The sequence below is a fragment of the Gekko japonicus genome, unplaced genomic scaffold (genome assembly GCF_001447785.1).
Source record: "Gekko japonicus isolate JY-2015 unplaced genomic scaffold, Gekko_japonicus_V1.1 scaffold2642, whole genome shotgun sequence".
Lineage (NCBI taxonomy): Eukaryota > Metazoa > Chordata > Lepidosauria > Squamata > Gekkonidae > Gekko > Gekko japonicus.
In genome coordinates, this window is record NW_015165901.1 from 95,171 (window position 1) to 114,274 (window position 19,104).

A 19,104-nucleotide genomic window follows, 5' to 3' on the forward strand; every position below is an offset into this window, starting at 1 on the left:
AGGGAAAGATGAAGACAAACTTTCAGGCAACACTCCATCCACGAGCTCAGTAAGCCTCCTGACCTCAATTACCCACTGCACGTGGTATTTTATTTTGAAAACATCAAAATTTTAAATTCAAGTTATTTAAAACGAGCCAAATAACTTTAATCAAATCAGACTCTTCACATTAGGATAAGATATCCTCCCTGCAGGTAGTCCTAAGAATCAGGGCTCTTTTTGTAGAAAAAACCCAGCAGGAACTCATTAGCATAATAGGCCACACCTAACAGCAGAAACTCATTAGCATATTAGGTCACACCCCTGACAGCACAGCTCATTGGCACATTTGGCCACACCCCCATGTTACCAGAAGTGTGCTCATCCAGCCACACCCACCTTTTGCTTCTTATTCTGTTTACCTTCTTTGTTGTCAAAACCCAGGGCTTTTTTGTAGCAGGGACTCCTTTGCATGTTAGGCCACACACCCCTAATGTAGCCAATCCTGATGAGTTTCTGCTGTTGGGTGTGGCCTATTATGCTAATGAGTTCCTGCTGGGCGTGGCCAACTCAGGAGCCAGCCGGAACTCCGTTCCTGTGTGTTCCTGCCCCAAAATAGCCCTGCTAAGAATGCACAACCTTCCAGTTACCTCAACCATAAGTTTGACTGCAGACATGCCAGATGTTTCTCAAACACACACAAAAGCAAACAGTGTAAGTTAAGTTACAAGGTAAAACAAGCTCCTAGAAGTAGCTCTGTTTTGATGTGCTGTGGCTAGAAATAAACAGAGGATCTCTCCGGTGTCATGTATGTTGAATCAGTACGCACATAAATTGCTTGCAAGACACACGGGTGTATTTCAGTTCTCGCTAGTCCAAACTGCAGTGCATTCATTGGCAGGATCAGTGGTGGAATCCATGAGACTGGCCTGTACTGCTGACTGTCTCTCTTTGGGACACCACAGCTGGTTACCAGACTGCAGCTGTTTAGCAGACACAATCCACTGTGTAAAGAGTTGCAAATCCCATTCGGTAGCTGAATTAAGATGTGTCCCTTTGAAAATCAGTGGGGTTTGCAAGAGCCCACAGCCTCTCAAGCAGTAGCAGGAACAAAGGAAACTGTCCCCTAGCTCTGTTATTGGCCGATTAGATCTTATCAAGATTGATCAGATGTTATACAAGACACTGGAGAGGATCCAACCATCCTCCAAGTAGCCTCCCTCCAATCTGAGAGCCAGCCTGGTGTAGTGTGGGGGTGGCCAAACTGCAGCTCCGGAGCCACATGCGGCTCTTTCGCACAGTCTAATTTAATGTTAATAAAAAGCAAATTTGCATATTTTCTCAATAAAAACATGTGTGTAATATTTGTTCGTGTCTTGCGGCTCTCAAACATCTGACATTTATTCTGTGTGGCTGAGATGTTAAGCAACTTTGGCCACCCCTGGTGTAGGGCTTAAAGTGTCAGGCTAGGATCTGGGAAACCCAGGTTTGAATCCCCACTCTGCCACGGAAGCTTGCTGGGGGACCTTGGGCCAGTCACACCCTCTCAGCCTCACCTACCTCACAGGGATGTTGTGAGGTCAAAATGGAGGAGAGGAAAAGGATGTAAGTCGCGCTGGGTCCCCACCACTCTAAGCTGAGTTAGTGTGAGCTAGCTCACAGTTCTTTAGCCTCCGGCTTACACATTTTTGTCTTAGCTCAGGAAGGGATGGCTCCAGAGCAAAGCAATTTAATGCAGTAGTCAAATGGCTCGCTCACAACTTTAATGCCAGTAGCTCACAAAGTAGAATTTTTGCTCACATGACCCCACAGCTTAGAGGGAACATTGGTCCCCACTGGGGAGAAAGGCAGGATATAAATGAAGTAAATAAATAAAATAATTTAAGTGGTCCCTCCTCCAAATCGGAAGAAGGCTCCTTAGTCTGAAGGGAGGCTTCACACCTGAGCCAAAATGAAAGGTGAGGTGTAAATAGAAGTGAATACATGATCCATCCCATCAACAGTCAAGTCTGCACCCTGGGATCATACAAGCTGCGTTAAGAAGTCAACAACTGGTTTTCTGCAGCTATTGAAGTTTTATATCTGAGTGAAAGAATGTCTCTATTCATAGGACAAACCCACTCACAAGAAAAATGGAAAATGGATTCACACCGGAGTGTCGGAACTGATCGGCACCTTACCTAGGCAGGTCTTCCAGTTCAAAGAACCCGTCGCTGGTAATCCCCAAACTGGCTCCTGGAAAGCAATGCAGGCTTTCAGGCACAGGCTGCCATGTTTTAAGATCAGGAAATACTTAACATAATTCAGAACAGTTGCAGAAAAATACAGGTGCTGGGCCCGGACATGCAGACGGATCGGACAAATGGACCTAACGTGGTGGTGCGTACCCTTTTAATCTGCTGCTGTCCACAAAGCGAGCAACACTGCCATCCAGTGCCTCCAAAACCACAAGTTTAAAGAACAGGACATAAAAACAACACCCCAGACAGGGCGACTGTATTGATATAGGCGTAGTTGTAATCAGTGTCCCCTCTAAGCTGAGTTAGTGTGAGCTAGCTCACAGTTTTTTAGCCTCCGGCTCACACATTTTTGTCTTAGCTCAGGAAAGATGGTTCCGGAGCAAACTAATTTATGCAGTAGCCAAATCGCTCGCTCACAACTTTAATGCCAGTAGCTCACAAAGTAGAATTTTTGCTCTCAAGACTACACATCTTAGAGGGAGCATTGCTTGGGGGGGGGAGGGGAGTTGCTGGGAAGTCATGGGGGGGAGACTTGGGGGGGGGGTAGGGCTGGTGGGAAGCCAAAATTTGTGGACCCCTGCCTGAATCAGGAAGACAGCTGAAGTAAGGAACAGAAGAAGTCATGACTTCAGCTACCCTGCATTCCTCCCCCTCCAAACTACTTTTCTTTCCCAGTATATTTTTAAATCACCACTCTTCTCCCCTGTGCTCTGGCTTCCTCTGTGTGGGCTGACTTCACCTCCCGCAGCAGCCATTTTGGGTTTGCCTCTGCTTCCTGTGGCAGTCATTTTGTGGTTATGCCCACCATCCTGTGTCAGAATTCCAAAGATGTCCACAGGCTCAAAAAGTTCAGAGGCGCCTGGCTTAACTCCTCAAGAGTTCCCACTCTGTAACTCCACTTTCCTCAATGTGACTCAAGGCAGAGTACAAAATTTTCAAAACAGCACACTGGAACAGTTGGTCACAGAGCCAACCAGAGGAGTAGTGATCTTGGACTTGGTTCTGAGCGGGTCTCAAGACCTGGTGAGAGATGTAGAGGTTGTTACACCAGTTGGGAACAGTGACCACAATGCTATTAAGTTCAACATTCAGGTCAATGGAAAGTTACCCCTAAAGTCCAAAACAGTGACATTTGATTTCAAAAGATGGAACTTTACATAAATGAGGGGAATAGTAAAAAGGAAGCTGAAGGGGAAATACAAGAGTCAGATCCCTAGAGGATCCTTGGAAGCTATTTAAAACCACACTAATTGAAGCCCAGACAGAATGGATTCCACAGGTTAGGAAAGGTACTACCAGGTCTAGAAAAAGGTCTGCGTGGTTAACAACACAAAAGCGGAAGGTCTGCCCCAATGAACTAAACAAGAGGGACCACAGGCTGGCAAAAGAAACACAAGCCAATAATTAGGCATGCAAAAAGAGATTTTGAGGAGCAGGTTGCTAAAAGCATCAAGAAATACTAAACTTTTTTTTTAAATATATCCAGAGCAGGAAGCCAGCCAGAGAAACAGTGGGGCCTTTGGATGAAAAAGGAATAAAGGGATTGCTAAAGGAAGATGGGGAGATGGCAGAGAAGCGCAATGACTTCCCCCCCCTCTGTGTTCATTGTGGAAAATGTGTGGCACATACCCATGCCACAGCCCCTATTTTCAGGAAGGAAGTCTGAAGAACTGAGCTAAATTGTGGTGACCAGATGAAGTTCTAGATCTACTTGGGAAATTAAAAACTATCAAGTCTTCATGTTCTGATGGCATACACCTGAGAGTTTTTAAGGAACTCAGATGTGAGATCATTGATCTACTAACCTGTACATGTAATATATTACTAAATTCAGCCACTGTACCAGACTGAACAGTAGAAATGTTACACCATTTTTAAAAAAGAGATACAGAGGGGAACCAGGAAATTACAGGTCAGTCAGCTTAATGTATGTCCCAGGCAAATTAATAGAAACTGTAATCAAAGATAGAATTGTTAGGCACATAGAGGGACAAATCCTGCTGAGGGAAAATCAGCATAGTTCTGCAAAGAGGAGTCCTGTCTCACCAACCTTTTGGAGTTCTCTGAGAAAGTGAACAAGTATGTAGACAATAGTGACCTGGTAGACATTATATACCTGGACTTTCAAAGGTACCTCACCAAAGACTCCTGAGTAAACTTAGCAGTCATAGGATAAGAAGACAGGTTCTCTTATGGATTAAAAACTGGTTAAATGACAGGAAGCAAAGAGCAGGAATAATTGGACAGTTGTCACAATGGAGGGAAGTAAGCAGTGGGGACCACCAAGGATCAGTATTGGGGACGGTACTATTTCATTTATTCATAACTGATCTGGATCTAGGGATGAGTAGTGTAATGGCCAGGTTTGCAGATGACACAAAATTATTCAGGATGGTAAAAACCAAGGCTGACTGTGAAGAGTTCCAAGACGACCTCCACAAACCAAGTCAGTGGGCAAGAATGTGATAAATGAAGTTCAATGTTGATAAGTGTAAGATAATGCACACTGGGAGAAAAAAAATCCAAACTTCAAGTACAGGCTAATTGGGTCTGAACGTGCTAAGACTGAAGAGGGAAAAAGATCTCGGAGTGATAGTGGATAGCTCAATGAACGTCTTAACCCCGTGTGCTGCAGCATTAAAAAAGGCAAGCTCTGTGTTAGGGATTATTAGGAAAGGGACTGAGAATAAAACAAGCCAATATTGTAATGCCCCTGTACAGACCTATGGTGTGGCCTCATTTGGAATACAGTGTACAGTCCTGGTCACCCTATCTCCAAAATGACATTGCAGAACTGGAAAAAAATACAGAGGAGGGCAACCAAAATGATTATGGGGTTGGAGCACCTTCCCTATGGGGAAAGGCTAAAGAGTCTAGGAGTCTAGGACTTTTCAGTTTAGAAAAGAGACAACTAAAGGAGGACATAATAGAGGTTTATAAAATTATGCATGAGGTGGAAAGAGTTGACAAAGATAAATTTTTATTCCTCTCCCAAAATACTAGAACTTGAGGCCATCCAATGAAGCTGATAGGCAGTACGTTCAGGATGGACAAAAGGAAATGATTAAAATGTTGAATTTGCTGCCAGAGGATGTAATGATGGCCACAGGAATAAACAGCTTTAAAAGGAATTCATGGAGGAGAAATCTATCAATGGCTGCTAGCCATGCTAACTGAAGGGAACCTCCACACTCAGAGGCACTAATCCTCTGAATCCCAGAGCCAGGAGGCAACATCGGGGGAAGGCCTCGGCCTCTTATGTCCTGTTGTTGGCCCTCCAGAGGAACTGGTTGGCCACTGTGTGAGACAGGATGCTGGACTAGGTGGACCACTGGTCTGATCCAGGCGGGCTCTTCTTATGTTCTTAATACAAACAGTATAATACACAGATCAAACAAGGCAATACAAACAGCACCCACATTCACCCCTTATTGCCTTTGCCTCTAACCCCCCCCCAATCCCTTTGTTGTCTTGTCTAACAATGACAATTGAAATTGTATGCTTCTTGGGGCAGGGGCTCTGTTTTTTTCCCCTTTTATTGCGATATAAATGCATAATTGACAGGGCTTAGTAATGACCAAATGGACAGTAAACCCCATGGAATCCTCATGGACCTGTAAAATAAGCTTTGGGAGCAGCTCAGCTTCAGACCAACTCAGATTTCAACATGAACGGTTCCCTAAACACGGGAGAAAGACAGCACCATTAGAAGTCTTACCGGGGATCTCACTCTCGCTGGGGACCACCGGCTGCCCACCAGTCGCAATCAGGATGTGGGGCGCGGTGTATTTTTTACCATCCACCTCAACCGTGGGTGTGGGATCAGAGGTAAACGTCGCATAGCCGTGAATGGTTTCTACATGAGCCTAGTGAAATCAATTTTAGATTAAAACGTTAAAGACGACGTGAACTGAATTAAATATCAGTAAATACAGCTGGGTGTGGACTAGGGCGTTCTCATCACCCCTGTGCCTTCACAGGGTTAAGCGGCTGTGTGCCGAACCCTCTCCCGTTGTTGTGAATTTTTTGTCTGATATATGAAGATAAGTGAGCTGATTGAGGCACTCAGAGCTACCATGTATTTTTGGAGCAGCCCCTGAAAGGGGGTTCTAAAACAGAAAGTTTCCGTCTAGGTGTGTATCTGTGCTGGAAGTAGATTGGCTTTAATGGAATGGAATGAAATCCAAGGGACTGTAATTCTGCCAGGGAGACAAGGAACAAAATTCTCAGCGCCTTTACTGAACTACAGTTCCCAGGATTCTCTGAGAATAACTATGACACTTAAACCAATATAAAACTGATCCTAGTTTGCAGTACAGACAGGCCTAAGACACCCTTCTGTGTAATGTCCAAAGGTCTTTTTCTGGTCATTTTACAAACCACATTTAAAAATCTAACCAGGGAGAAAAAAACTTGCAAAAAATGATTTGCCCTTGAAACTAAACAATGGCCCCGGTCACACGGGCCAGATATTGCGGGGGGGAGGCGTGACTAATTGCCCTGGCGCAGTTTGATCCGCGATTACGCGATCAGACTCACTGGCGGCACACCACGGGTCCTTCCCTCAGCGCCGCCGGGTAAACGAGGGACCGGAGGGGAATGCCGCGTGCCGGCGCGATCACACCACGGGAGTCTGGAGGCAGCCCGTGGCAAACGTTTACTAGTACTTTGGAGGTACTACTTTTTTAACGCGCATTTTCGGCGGTAAGCCACGGGTGCGCTCCACTTCCCAGATGTTGGGGTGTGATTGTGCCTGGATAATCCGCCCACCATCCGTGCCTCTCCCGCGGCAACTTTGCCGTGTGACTGGGGCCAATGTATGTCAAATTGCCAAGACAGATTGACTCAAAGTAATAATATGAACCAAGAGAGAACCCTTTTTCCCGCTGGGAAATCTTTGTAGTTACAACAGTGAAGGAGTTTTGCAGGTACAGGACTGGCTGAGGTGGGAAACAGGAACGTTTACAAACCTTGTTCAAATTATTTTGATAGATCTCATTCAGCCGCTTCACATAAGCATCACGCTTTTCTTTAATTACTCTGCAACAAAATGTGAGTTTTGTGTCACTAAATTCTCTCTCTCTCTCTCGCACTAGCAAGGCCGTAGTTTAAAAACTTGAGCCTCCTTCTCAGTCCCCATTGGTTAGGCACACAGAAGTTTATGAAGTCAGGCACAACACCCAGTCAAACCAGAAGACGGATCTTTCTTTCTTTAACTAGATGCAAACTTCTTTATATACTGGCTAAAAACTACCATTGGCTCAGCTGCTGTGATGTCAGAACTTCTTCCCAGTGGATTGCACAGCATTGTCAGGTGTCTCTGTCTACCATTCCAAAGGACAAAAATCTACAGCCACAGCCACTCCCTTGGCTTGTATTTAAATTCCAGGCAGTGAACATGCCAATAGTGATCAGATACTATTGAGTTACTACTGTTGTGCTTACCGCAGAGAAATCTGACCTTTTTAATATAGAACCATTCACAACTGATTGAAATCTGCAGCTATCGGCTTTCCACGTGCTCATGTCTGTCACGTAACAGTGAAGCCAACAGAGTGTGCAGTACAGCCACTGGGGGGGGGGCTGCATGTCCTCCCCCTCTTCCTACTGGGAAACAAATTCTCCACCAAGAGCAAAGAGGGCAAATGGGGTTCCCTGTTCACTCACCCATCCACTTGCCATCTGCATGAGCAGCATTATAACAGCAACAGATAAGAAGTAGAGGAAAGAGAAATTCTTGCATTTGGAACTTATTTTCCTTTTTCTCTGCCATTTCCTGCTGCTAGCAGATTCCCTAGGAGAAGGTGGTACAGCCACCCAATGTCTGTATCATATAGCCTATTTGCTGCAACTACACTGGTGTTTCCTGCAGCAAAAGACCCCACAAAAACCCCAAAGCACTAATGACAGCAGCATGCTCCCAAAATGCTTCTGTACACAGGCTGGGGAGTCCTAACTGGCTGTGCACCCCTGGAGCTTGCACACTGTTAAGAAATGTTATATTTTAGATGTTAGCTGTAGGAAACATCACTGTCATCAAAGAAAACCCTATCTTATTGTTTAATTCCAAGCCTGGCCCCAAGCGAGTGGATCAAAAAATCTGCACAAAGGGGACAGGTATGGGTTGGGAAGTTTTTTCTGTAAATGAAGGGAACTCCCAGGTTTGTAGAAAAATCTTAAAACTTGACAACAAAAAAGCGTTGGTGGGGGGGGAGAACATAAAATAGTTATAGTGACGTTGCAAGACTATCTCAGGCAACCTCAGCAGCCATTTTGGATTGCCTAGGCAACCACAGAACAGATCACTTGAAGTCTGCAGTTGCCTAGGCAACCTAAAATGGCTGCCAAGATCTTGTGAGGTCCTCTCATGAGATTTTGGTGGTAATTTACTCCACCATGAAAGTGAAAGATGTTCAGCGCGGGGGGGGGGGATAATGGATCGATATGAAGACTGTGAGGGGAAGCAGAGCCAGGAGGGAAAGAAAATGGAGCAAAAGGCTGGGAAGGAAACTCCCCTCCCTTGCAAGCTGTATGGGTCTCTTCCCTGTGTAGCCAAATGAACTGCCAAGAGACTCTTCACCATTACCGCCACTTAACTGGCTTCCAAACTAATACGTGTAAGTGCTGGTGTTGGATCCACACTAAACCTTCCATTAGCAGAATGGAACTCTTCTGCTTCCCTTTCCCACTGCAGCTGAGAATCCCCACAAAATACTGCTCTGGGGGCACAGGGAATGTTGAGGAACAACGGAGGAACGGAGAATTGGGGGAAACTGCCAGCTTAGTCTGTATCCAACCCTTGATTTTAATAATTTCAGCCCCTTCCAATCAGACAGATCTGTAACCAGAGGTGGGTCCCTGTAATAAGCTAAAATTGAATCTGCAAGTACGGAATAAACTGAATTGGCTTCCGCTGCCAAAGTGAGACCCTTCAGACATGAACCGGAGACTCAGGGCACCAAAGCATCACACACACAATTGCAAAATGACAAAAGTTATGCTACCAAGAGGAGAACACTGAATCTATTATTATTACTCCAGAACAGTTAATTTATTACCATCATTACCCCATCACAAGCGCTGGAAGGACAGTTATCAACTCATGGCACTTTTTTATCAACATATGCAGAATTCCAGTGTGTAACTTCAGACTTACCGCCAATTAAATTTCATATCAGCTACTTGAAAGCCATAATCTGCATGATCATGGATGAATTCCGTGTGGACGGCTGTATTCCACATCACCTTTCAGAGGAAGCACCCAGAACAGTATACAAATTAATGGGGGAAAGTCACACTGTCAATTACTGTTTTATACAATTCAGCTCATATATCGGGAGCAGAGAAACGTTTGCAGGAACCTGTTTTGGGGCACTGACTGAGATAAACTGGTCCACTTGTGACCCACCTAGATAAATACAGCTCACCTACCCTGCACGTGACGTGGTACTCTATTTGCAATTCTAGGCAGGCTACAGAAGCCAGGACTATTGAGCCCCATTTGAGCAGCCTCATTGGGCTGGTGGGGTGAGTTGAGCTTGGTGGGTCACAGACTGCCCAGACCTGGACTGCACAACCTTACAGATAATTCTCTAAAAAGTGATCTCTTCATCTCACCTTACGTTTAACAGGCCCAAAATAATAATGGGCACCTTTGGGCCTTTATGGCAAGAATGGCAAAGGGGAGCACTTGCAGGACTCGTGCCTGAATCTTTTAATTTAAGGGTACAATACAAGCTTGTGCTTCAATCCAGCTTTGCTGTCTGGGATTAATGCGTCACAGTCCACAGCACCAGGCCACCCCCTCCATTTCTGTCACTTACTATGAGCTATCGTTCTATAATTCCCAATAATTTTGCATGGATTTAGAGTAACTGTTTCATGCAGCTTTGACTGTAGTTAGCTACAATACAAGCTTGTGCTTCAATCCAGCTTTGCTGTCTGGGATTAATGCGTCACAGTCCACAGCACCATTTTGCATGGATTTAGAGTAACTGTTTCATGCAGCTTTGACTGTGGTTAGCTGCACTGGCCGTGCTAATGGAAACGGTGAGACGTACTTTTAGGGTTGGCTCCAAAAGTGCCCGTTTCACCAGTGTTACAGTAGTTCCATCAGCAGAATGGCTCTTCCATTGGCAGCTGAGGGGGAGGATGGTCTTCTCCAGTTCTTTCCTCTAGCTGGTGGTGGAAGGTGCCGACTGATGGTGACCCCGTAGGGTTTTCAAGGAAAATGTTCAGAGGTGGTTTGCCATTGCCTGCCTCTGCCTAGCAATCCTGCACTCCCCTTGGAGGTCTCCCTTCCAAGTACTAAGCAGGGTTGACCCTGCTTAGCTATTTAGCTACAGATCCCCAATTTGCCTCTCACAATATTCCTGCAGCTACCTCAATCCCTAGGAGCCGAAGGGGGGAGAAGAAACAGGGAAGTCTCCTTCTGCCAGCTTCGCTCTGCTGACAGTGCTCTGGATCCATCCCTTAATAATTAACACTTTCTTTCTAAACGTTTGGTCCCCCATTACAGTGTGGCTCTTTCATTAATTTATTATTATTTTTAATTACACTTCTATCCCGCCCTCCCACACAAGTGGCTCAGGGCAGCTCACAAAGCAACACCAGCTACGCGGTCTTCAATTTAGCCACTCAAAGGCAAATAATTCTTTCCGGACAAGGAGCAGAACGCCTTGGTGACATTGTTTGAAGCGTCCTGTGACCTAAACACATAGGTCACTAAGCAAAGCCCTGATACGAATGGACCAGGCTAGCCTGATCTTATCCGATGTCAGAAGCTAAGCAGGGTTGGCCCTGGTTAGTACTTGGATGGGAGACCACCGGGGAAGCCCAGGGTCACTACACGGAGGGCAGCAATGGCAAACCCACCTCTGTTAGTCTCTTGCCTTGAACACCCTACAGGGTGGCCGTGTCAGCTGCAAGTTGACGGCCCTTTCCACCACCACCACCAAGGAAGCAGCCAGGAGCTGGGTTGGGAGGTCTTCCTGGTAATTTTATGATACATTTTTCCCATGCAGAGTAAAACAGCACTAGTCTGTAAGGACTGTTTTCCTCCTACCATATCAGGGGCATGCACACAAGGTCTAGAATAGACTGAGCAGACTTCTGTGGCATTGCTAGGCGGGGGGGGGGGAATCAGTAGTAGAGGGTCACAAGAACTGTGTTTACTGGAACACAACAACTAACTGAACAGGCTACAACTTTGCGTTGCCTAAATCTAACCTTCTCCTAAATCTAACCTTCTCCAGTTATGTCCACAAGACCTGAGCCTCCCCTTTCTAGAGAGCCTTTGGGATTTGGCCTTAACGTGACAGTGCCCATATTGCACAATTTCCTACTTATAAAAAGTACCCACACTGAATTTTCACTTTTTCAGCCAAGAATCCCCCCTCCTCATAAAATATGAAGCATTTTAAAGTTTGGGTTTTTTTACCTTTTTAGGTACACATCCAACATTCACCTAGAAGAGAACAACAAATGGAAGAGTGTCAAAAGCTAGTATTATTAGGAGTCAAACTATATGCCGTGCAAGGAATCTGTGATGAGCGCTCCTGGCAGTAAGAGCTGTTCAAGAGTGGAATCAGCTGCCTAGGGAGGTGGCGAGCTCCCCCTCCCTGGCAGTCTTCAAGCAGCAGCTGGACAAACACTGGCCAGGGATGCTCTAGGCTGATCCTGCATTGAGCAAGGGGTTGGCCCCTTCCAACTCAATGGTTCTATGACATCTTTAAACCTCAAAAAGCAGTGGCGGGGGGTGGGGGCACTGGACTGAGGCCATAAGACCGCAGTGCATTTGTTACTCCTTAGGAATTATCACAGCTATTCCTTTGCATACAAGACAGTGAAAGGGACGTATGCTGGAACATCATAAGGATGAGACTTAACCTTTTCCCTTCTCTGAGTGACTACAAGATCCAACAACAAACCAACCCCTGCTCCGCAACCTCATTGTGGGTCCTGTTTCTCAGCCGTGTTAAAACATGACACTGTGCTGGGAACTGTTTTTTAATTAGTGCTGGATCACCGCATCACTACAAGAGAGAGGCCGTAACAGAAGTTATAAAATAACGCCTAGTGTGGAGAAAGCGAAGAGAGAAAACGTTTTTCTCCCTTTTCATTGGAATTCACAGACCTAAAATTCATCTTCACTCAAAGCACACTTAATAGAAATCATTGCCTTCATGTACAGTTGGCCGCTAGCTTAGATGTCTTGAAAAGGGGATTGGGCAAATTTGTGGAGGAAATATCTATCAATGGCTATTAGTGCAAGCAACTAAACGTAACTACAGGAACCAGGACGCTAGACAAACAGACCTCGGAGCTGATCTAGCAGGGCTCTTTTTCAGTCTTGTTGCTAAGCTGGGCCAGGTGTCAGCACTTGGGTGGAACTTCCTTTGGGAGCGCTACATACGCCTCTCTGCACTTGTCCAAAGGGCAGAAAACAACATGTAATGAATAAATAGACTTTAAATCTGGATGAAGTAGGCATAAAATATCCCCGCCCCCTGTAATGGCATTCTAAGGCAACAGGGTTATCTTTTAGCAGCTATGTTCTTTCTTTCAGCTTGAACAGAATCTTTGCAATACAATCAGAGAATATAGTCATGGCCAATTAAAAACTGAACAATAATTTATTTAACTGACAACTCTGCTGGCCCTAGAAGTCTGCCTTCTGAGATGGCTCACCCTGCTTCAAAGAATAGTACAAGAATGGGCACAGTAATAAGACCAAGGAAAAAAGGAAAAAGAACTGTGACAATTTAGCGCTTGGTAATATATTCATAAATCATAATATACAATAACAGAAAATAAGTAATATATATAGTGAATGTAGATGGTGGTCTCCGGAATGGTGTGCCGTTTCGACAATGATCTTCTTCTGAACAAGGGTGTGTACAAAAACTGTCTTTCAACAATTCATTTCTCTTGGTGACATATTGGAAATATACTGTTGATTCACTTCATCATGTTCAGAAGAAGATCATTGTCGAAACGGCACACCATTCCGGAGACCACCGTCTACATTCACTATATATATTACTTATTTTCTGTTATTGTATATTATGATTTATGAATATATTACCAAGCGCTAAATTGTCACAGTTCTTTTTCCTTTTTTCACCCTGCTTCAAGACAGAAGAACCAGTTCCACACTAATGGGTGGATCCAGGCACTTTGAATTCTATAGTGCTTCGAGGCTCCATAATTCATCTTAGAACACAGACAAGCCCCTTAACAGCCTCACGTCTCTTTCTCCATTTAAACCTGATTTCCCAGCTACAGTCAGTTGGGGACAGTCAAGCCCTTACTGTTTACCAGCCATTGCCAAATGCATGCCATTCCCTACACAGCCAGCTAAAGAGTAATCTCTCACCTATCTTCCTTGCTCAACAACTCGACTTGTTCAAGCCAGTCACTTCAAAAATATTCCCTCTTCTCAGTCCTCCATTTTACAAGCCTAACTTCCTTGTGCTCTTTACTGGCATGAGGATTACATAATTTTTTTTAAAAAAGTATAAAAGGTAAGAAATCCGAAACAATTGCAAAATCTCTCCAGAATTCTTTTCTTTCATTCTGGTTTTTTGAACTTCGTCTTATCCACCTCATCTTGGAGAAATACGTTCATCTCCATGACCTCACCAAGCCCAGTCTTGCAGACTGATTCTGTGCTCCAGTCTCTGCAAGGTGGTCAGAATCTTATCCTCCACCTTGACTAGCTGCTAATTCCAGTTGAGCAGCCATGTGAGATGGTAGCTACAAAATAAAATAGGAGTCCAGTGGCACCTTAGAGGCGTAAAAGCACTTATTCCAAAATGCAGCTGTGTATGGGTACAAGAGATGGTTGCCTTTCCCTGACAGCATGAGCAGGGTGTAGAATACCACTGATTAGCAAAATCAGGCTGCTCTCAAAATGACACACGTGCGGTCTCAGGGCCGGCCCCAGCTTATTTTGCACCCTAGGTGAGGATCCCTTCTGGCGCCCCCCCCCCCCGTGCGCCCACCAATTTTCAAAAATAAATGTATTTTAGGAAGAATGAAAAACACAAATAATCAAGAAACTCTCAGAGTACGGGGGCGGGTGCAGTTTGGCGCCCCTAAGGGCCGGCCTGCTCTAGGCGATCGCCTAGTTCGCCTAGTGAGCCGGCCCTGTGCGGTCTGTGCATGGTGTGAACCTTTGAATCAAAAAATACGTATGAATCTTTTCCGCATTCTGACTCAGAGCTAAAGAATTGTTGGCGTTCTACCCATACAGAACTTTGGACCTGCTTCTCAATCTGCAGTCCTTCAAACTGCACGACAGATCGATTCTGAAAGGGAGATGAGTTTCAGAAGCAGTTCTGCCACACAGCTTCCGGGTTGTCTTGGGGGGGAGTCACTAGGCATGTACAAAACCCTTGAGTGTGCCCAAGTCATTCTTTGGATCCTAGCCACTGCTTTTAGATATAAGATCTCTGGTTGTATATGCAAATATAATCCAAAGGAAAACAGTGTGTGCATCTAACAAGCCAGTGCTAGCAGTAGAGCAACAATGAAACTTTATAGCGAAAATCAGTTTTTCCTAAGCCGCTTATCGATGACATCACCATCAGGGAATGGTTGCAAAACATTAAATCCTATTATTACGAGGGGGGGGGCTCTTGAGACTTTTAACTTGCAGGCAGCAAGGTAGGTAGAAATCTGGCAAGAATCTGGGACAGAGTTATAGTTATGGGGAAACCTGCACCTTTTGAATTTCTCCCTGTCAGGCAACTCAAAAAGTGCAAGCTCCCAAAGATGACATGATAGCTATATTCCATCAATGTGAAACATGGACCCCTCTGTTGCAAAGAGGTTTACATCAGGCCCGTAGCTACAGTGGGGTATCTTGGGGCTAGGCCCCCTGACTTACTGGCAAGGCCCCCTGACTTCCCAACCAGCCCAGGACCCCCGAGCCGTGGCAGGTGCGGGGAAGGAGATGGACATTCCTTTAATTCAATTAGCCAGTGCCCCCTAAGAAATGTAAATGCCCCCTGACTTTAAAAATCCTGGCTACGGGCCTGGTTTACATGGAAGGCAGAGGTTTTGTTACAAACCTATTGGAATTGTTTTATCTGATATAATTTGTACACTACTTTGAGCATAACGCTTAGCCTCCACCCCACTGGCAACTCCACAGCATCCTTTTCCTTCTTCTTACATAAGTGAATGGCTGACATTCATTTCTGTAGGGACAATCAGCGCCAACCATGAGAGCAAAATTAACCATGCATCACGGGCTGGTGTGCTCCTCAGCTAACAAAATCCCACAAGGGAGGGCGTGGGTCTAACATGCATGGGGGAGAGGTACACGGGGAGTCATAAAAACACATGCCTCTGAACCTGTGTTCACCAATCCTCCATGAATCTGTCAAATTCCCTTTTCTACAACCCACCTAAACTAGCAGCTATCACATCTCATAGCATTGAGTTCCACAAGGCACCTACCCCTTATGTGATGTATTACTTCCTTCTGCCTGACCTGAATCTATGGCCAATCCAAACAGGCGAAACTAACAATATTTATCCCTGCATAAATTTGTCATGAGCCAGAGTCCACCTCATCACACGCATGAAGTTGCCCCTGCTCACAAAACTTTATGCTGGAATACATTCTGCTAGTCTCTCTAAGGCCCGACTGGATTCTTACGTTGCTGAAGATTAACATGGCTACACATCTGGAATGACTGCCAGCTAGTTTCCAAGTTTGAGTATGGCCAGGAAAAGGAATATAGGCTGCGGTCACACGCAACATTAGCCACGCAAGAGATACGGAAGACAAGCGGAGTTTCCGGTCGCGATCTCACCAGCACATCTGGGAAGCGTAGTGCTTCCGTGGCACAACTGAGGCTTCCTGCCGAAAAAGCGCAGCAAAAAACTAGTACCTTGGAGGTACTAGTTTCCAGAAACTGCGGGGCAAGGGCGGGCGTCTGATCGCGTTTCCGGTGGTATCCGGCGCCCGCCCATGTCCCCTTGCGGAAAAGGGTTTTTTTCCCCCCACGTCTCCGTGGATGCGCACACGCACCCAACGGAGCATGCGCATTCGTAGTGTACACAAAAAAAGAAAACCAGTTCGCCGCGCCGCGCGCTTCTTCATTGCGCGCAGGCGTGTGTTGTGATCGGCACCTCTCCCTTGCCATGGAACCTCCACAGTACCTCCACAGAACCTCCACAGTAGGTCTGATCGCTTTACTGCATGTTAGTTTGCCCCGGGGCAAACAGCCACACTTCTCCTCTGCAGTTTCCTGCCCGTGTGGCAGGGGCCCCAGTTTCTTTTTACCCAGTGCACTTTTGTTGACCTCTGCCACTTTAGGGAGCCTGAGCTGAGTCAAACAGCGGTACAGAAATGTTCCAAATATCGACATGTAGAAGGGGAACTTGACAGTTAAGAAACCTCGTAGAATAAAAGCCCTGCATCTTTCTGTGTTCATGCAGGGGCCAAGTGAAACCAGCTTCAAAAGAGACGTGCCGATCCTCTGCCTACTTCCTCAAAACGTCCGCTCCAGATCCCAGCAGCTCACAGTGCAATACTACAAAGTTTGAGTCCAGTAACAAAGTTTAATTGTGGGTATAAGCTTTCGTGCACATGCACGCGCACCACTTCTTCTTCTTCTTCTTCTTTGCATGCACACTTCTTCGAAGTGCCAAAGCTTCTACCCAGAACTCAACTTTCTTGGTCTCAAAGGTGCCACTGGACTCAAACCTTGTTCTGTCGCTTCAGACCAACACGGCTATAAGCCCACCTGAGCGCAATACCAGGCAGAGAGTTCAGGCCACAGAAACCTGCGGGGGGTGACTCACTCTGCAGAGGGTTGCCCCAGTTACTCGGGAGTAAGCCTGCTACAACCTCAAAGCCCCAATCCCAGCCAACCCTCAGCCACCCCTTCCTCCCGGACACTCTCGACTCACGCAGGTACCCCCGAGCCGCCCTCTTTCCACCACCGCAGCCCGAGCCCCGAGTTCTGCGGCGCGCCGGGCACTGGCCAGCCCGCCCGAGCCGCCCCCCAGCACCAGGTAATCGAAGGCGGTGGCGGTGGACGACGAGGAGGAGGACGGCGCGCGGAGCTGGGCCATGGCGGCGCGGCGGGCGAGGAGGAGGAAAGCAGCTCTGGCGGCGCTGAGGGGGAAGGACGGGCGCGGCCACCTCATCCCGCCCCCCTTCGCCGCCGCCGCCGGCGAGAGGAGGCCCGGAGCGGCGTTTTCTGAGGGCGCGGGAGCCTCCCTTCGGCCCTGCCCAGGCCGGCTCTGGTTGGCTAAACGCCCCAAGAGCCTCTCGTGAGGCGCGGAGGAGGGAGCCGCCCGCTCCAGGCCCAAAGCCTGCCGCGGGCCGGAGGCGGTGTGAGGTAAAGAGGCGGTGTGTGTGTGTGTGCGTTCCTTTCCTTTCGGGCCTCACCATCGGAGCCCTCCAGACTCCACAGGGAAGGGGGAAACCGTTTTGTGCCATCTAGTCGAGTGTTGCCAACCTCCAGGTGGTAGCTGGAGATCTCCTGGGATCACACCTGATTATACATCGAGATCAGTTCACCTGGAGAAAATGGCTGATTTGCAAGGTGGACGGCATGGCATTATAGCCCATTGAAGTCCCGTCCCTCACCAAACCCCGCCCTCCTCAGGCTCCACCCCCAGAATCTCCAGGTATTTCCCAACCTGAAGCTGGCAACCCTCTAGTCCAAACCCCTGCTTAAATATGGGTAGTTTTCTGAGGGGCTGCCTGCTCGCTTTGGTGTGTGTATGGCTGTAATTCCAGGGCTGCAGCCCTGTCAGCCTGTAGCAGTCGGATTTACGCATAAACTAAATAAGCTACCGTTTAGGGCCTCGCAATCTGCTGAAGCCTTATTTGTCATTTTAAAACCCTTTAATTATGTAATTATTTCTGTGGTTTTGTAAACACATCCTTTATTATTTTTAATAAAAATTAAAAGACAATATATTTTCAAATATTAAAAAGGCGTATATATTTTAAATTTTTCTGAGACCAGCTGATGTAATTTGTATAGTTTAGGGCCTCAGCAAGTCTGAATCTGGCCCTGTTAGTGGCACTTGAAAGACTAGCAGATTTTTATTCCAGCACTGCATGGCTGGTGTTTGCCTTCACTCAGCCAAGCAAGCTGGGTTTTTAAAAAGTTTGACAGTAACATGGAGACTCCACCCACCAGAAGCACCAGCTAGGGATGCCAGCCTCCAGGTGAGACCTGGGGATCCCCCGGAAATTATAGCTCCTCTCCAGACTACAGAGATCAGCTCTCTTGGAGAAAATGGATGCAGTGGAGGGTGGACTCTACAGCATTGTACCCCACTGAGGTCCCTGACCTCCCCAGCTTCCACCCCCAAATCTCCAGAAGCTCCTCAGCCTGGAGATGGAAACCCTACCCCTCCACCTCCTGCCAGTAGCCAAGGGGGACCTGGCAACGGACCCAAGCACCAACTGAGCCACTGCTGGTGTATGGGAATACATGAAGCTGCTGCATATCCAGATGCCAACAGACAGTGGTGCCTTTTCAGACTTGTAGTGGCTTGTCAGAGTCTCAGGTAGAGTTGTGTCACATCATGTTCTACCTGATTGTTTCGACTGCAAGTATCGGGGTTTTGAACCATCTGCCCGTGTCACTTCTTTCTGTGTGGGTTCTATGGGGCTAATTCAGAAAGAGCACTTGTAAGACAAAATGATTTAAAATAAGAATGGAACTCAACCTTTCCACCGTACAGAACAATACAATAAAAACAGATGCAGCTAACACGTAAATATCACAGAGAACAGGAAACTGCAACAGAAGATCTTTCTCTGAATTTAATTAAGCGACTAGTTCTTGCTTGCAGAACTTCATGGTGAGTTATGGTAAAGTCCTGCTTCTCAAGTCCACCAAGG

General features: G+C 46.5%; 1 protein-coding gene across 1 annotated transcript in view; it reads right to left on the reverse strand.

Annotated features, from left to right (window-relative positions):
• The window catches only part of GSR (glutathione reductase), a 26,999-nt gene extending 9,425 nt beyond the window's left edge, over nt 1-17,574 (reverse strand). The window contains 6 exon segments of the mRNA XM_015411370.1: nt 2,160-2,214; nt 5,938-6,085; nt 7,190-7,259; nt 9,376-9,464; nt 11,659-11,685; nt 17,148-17,574. Coding sequence (XP_015266856.1) covers nt 2,160-2,214; nt 5,938-6,085; nt 7,190-7,259; nt 9,376-9,464; nt 11,659-11,685; nt 17,148-17,387 — 629 coding nt within the window. The 5' untranslated portion in view covers nt 17,388-17,574.
• Between the last annotated feature and the right edge of the window lie 1,530 nt (nt 17,575-19,104).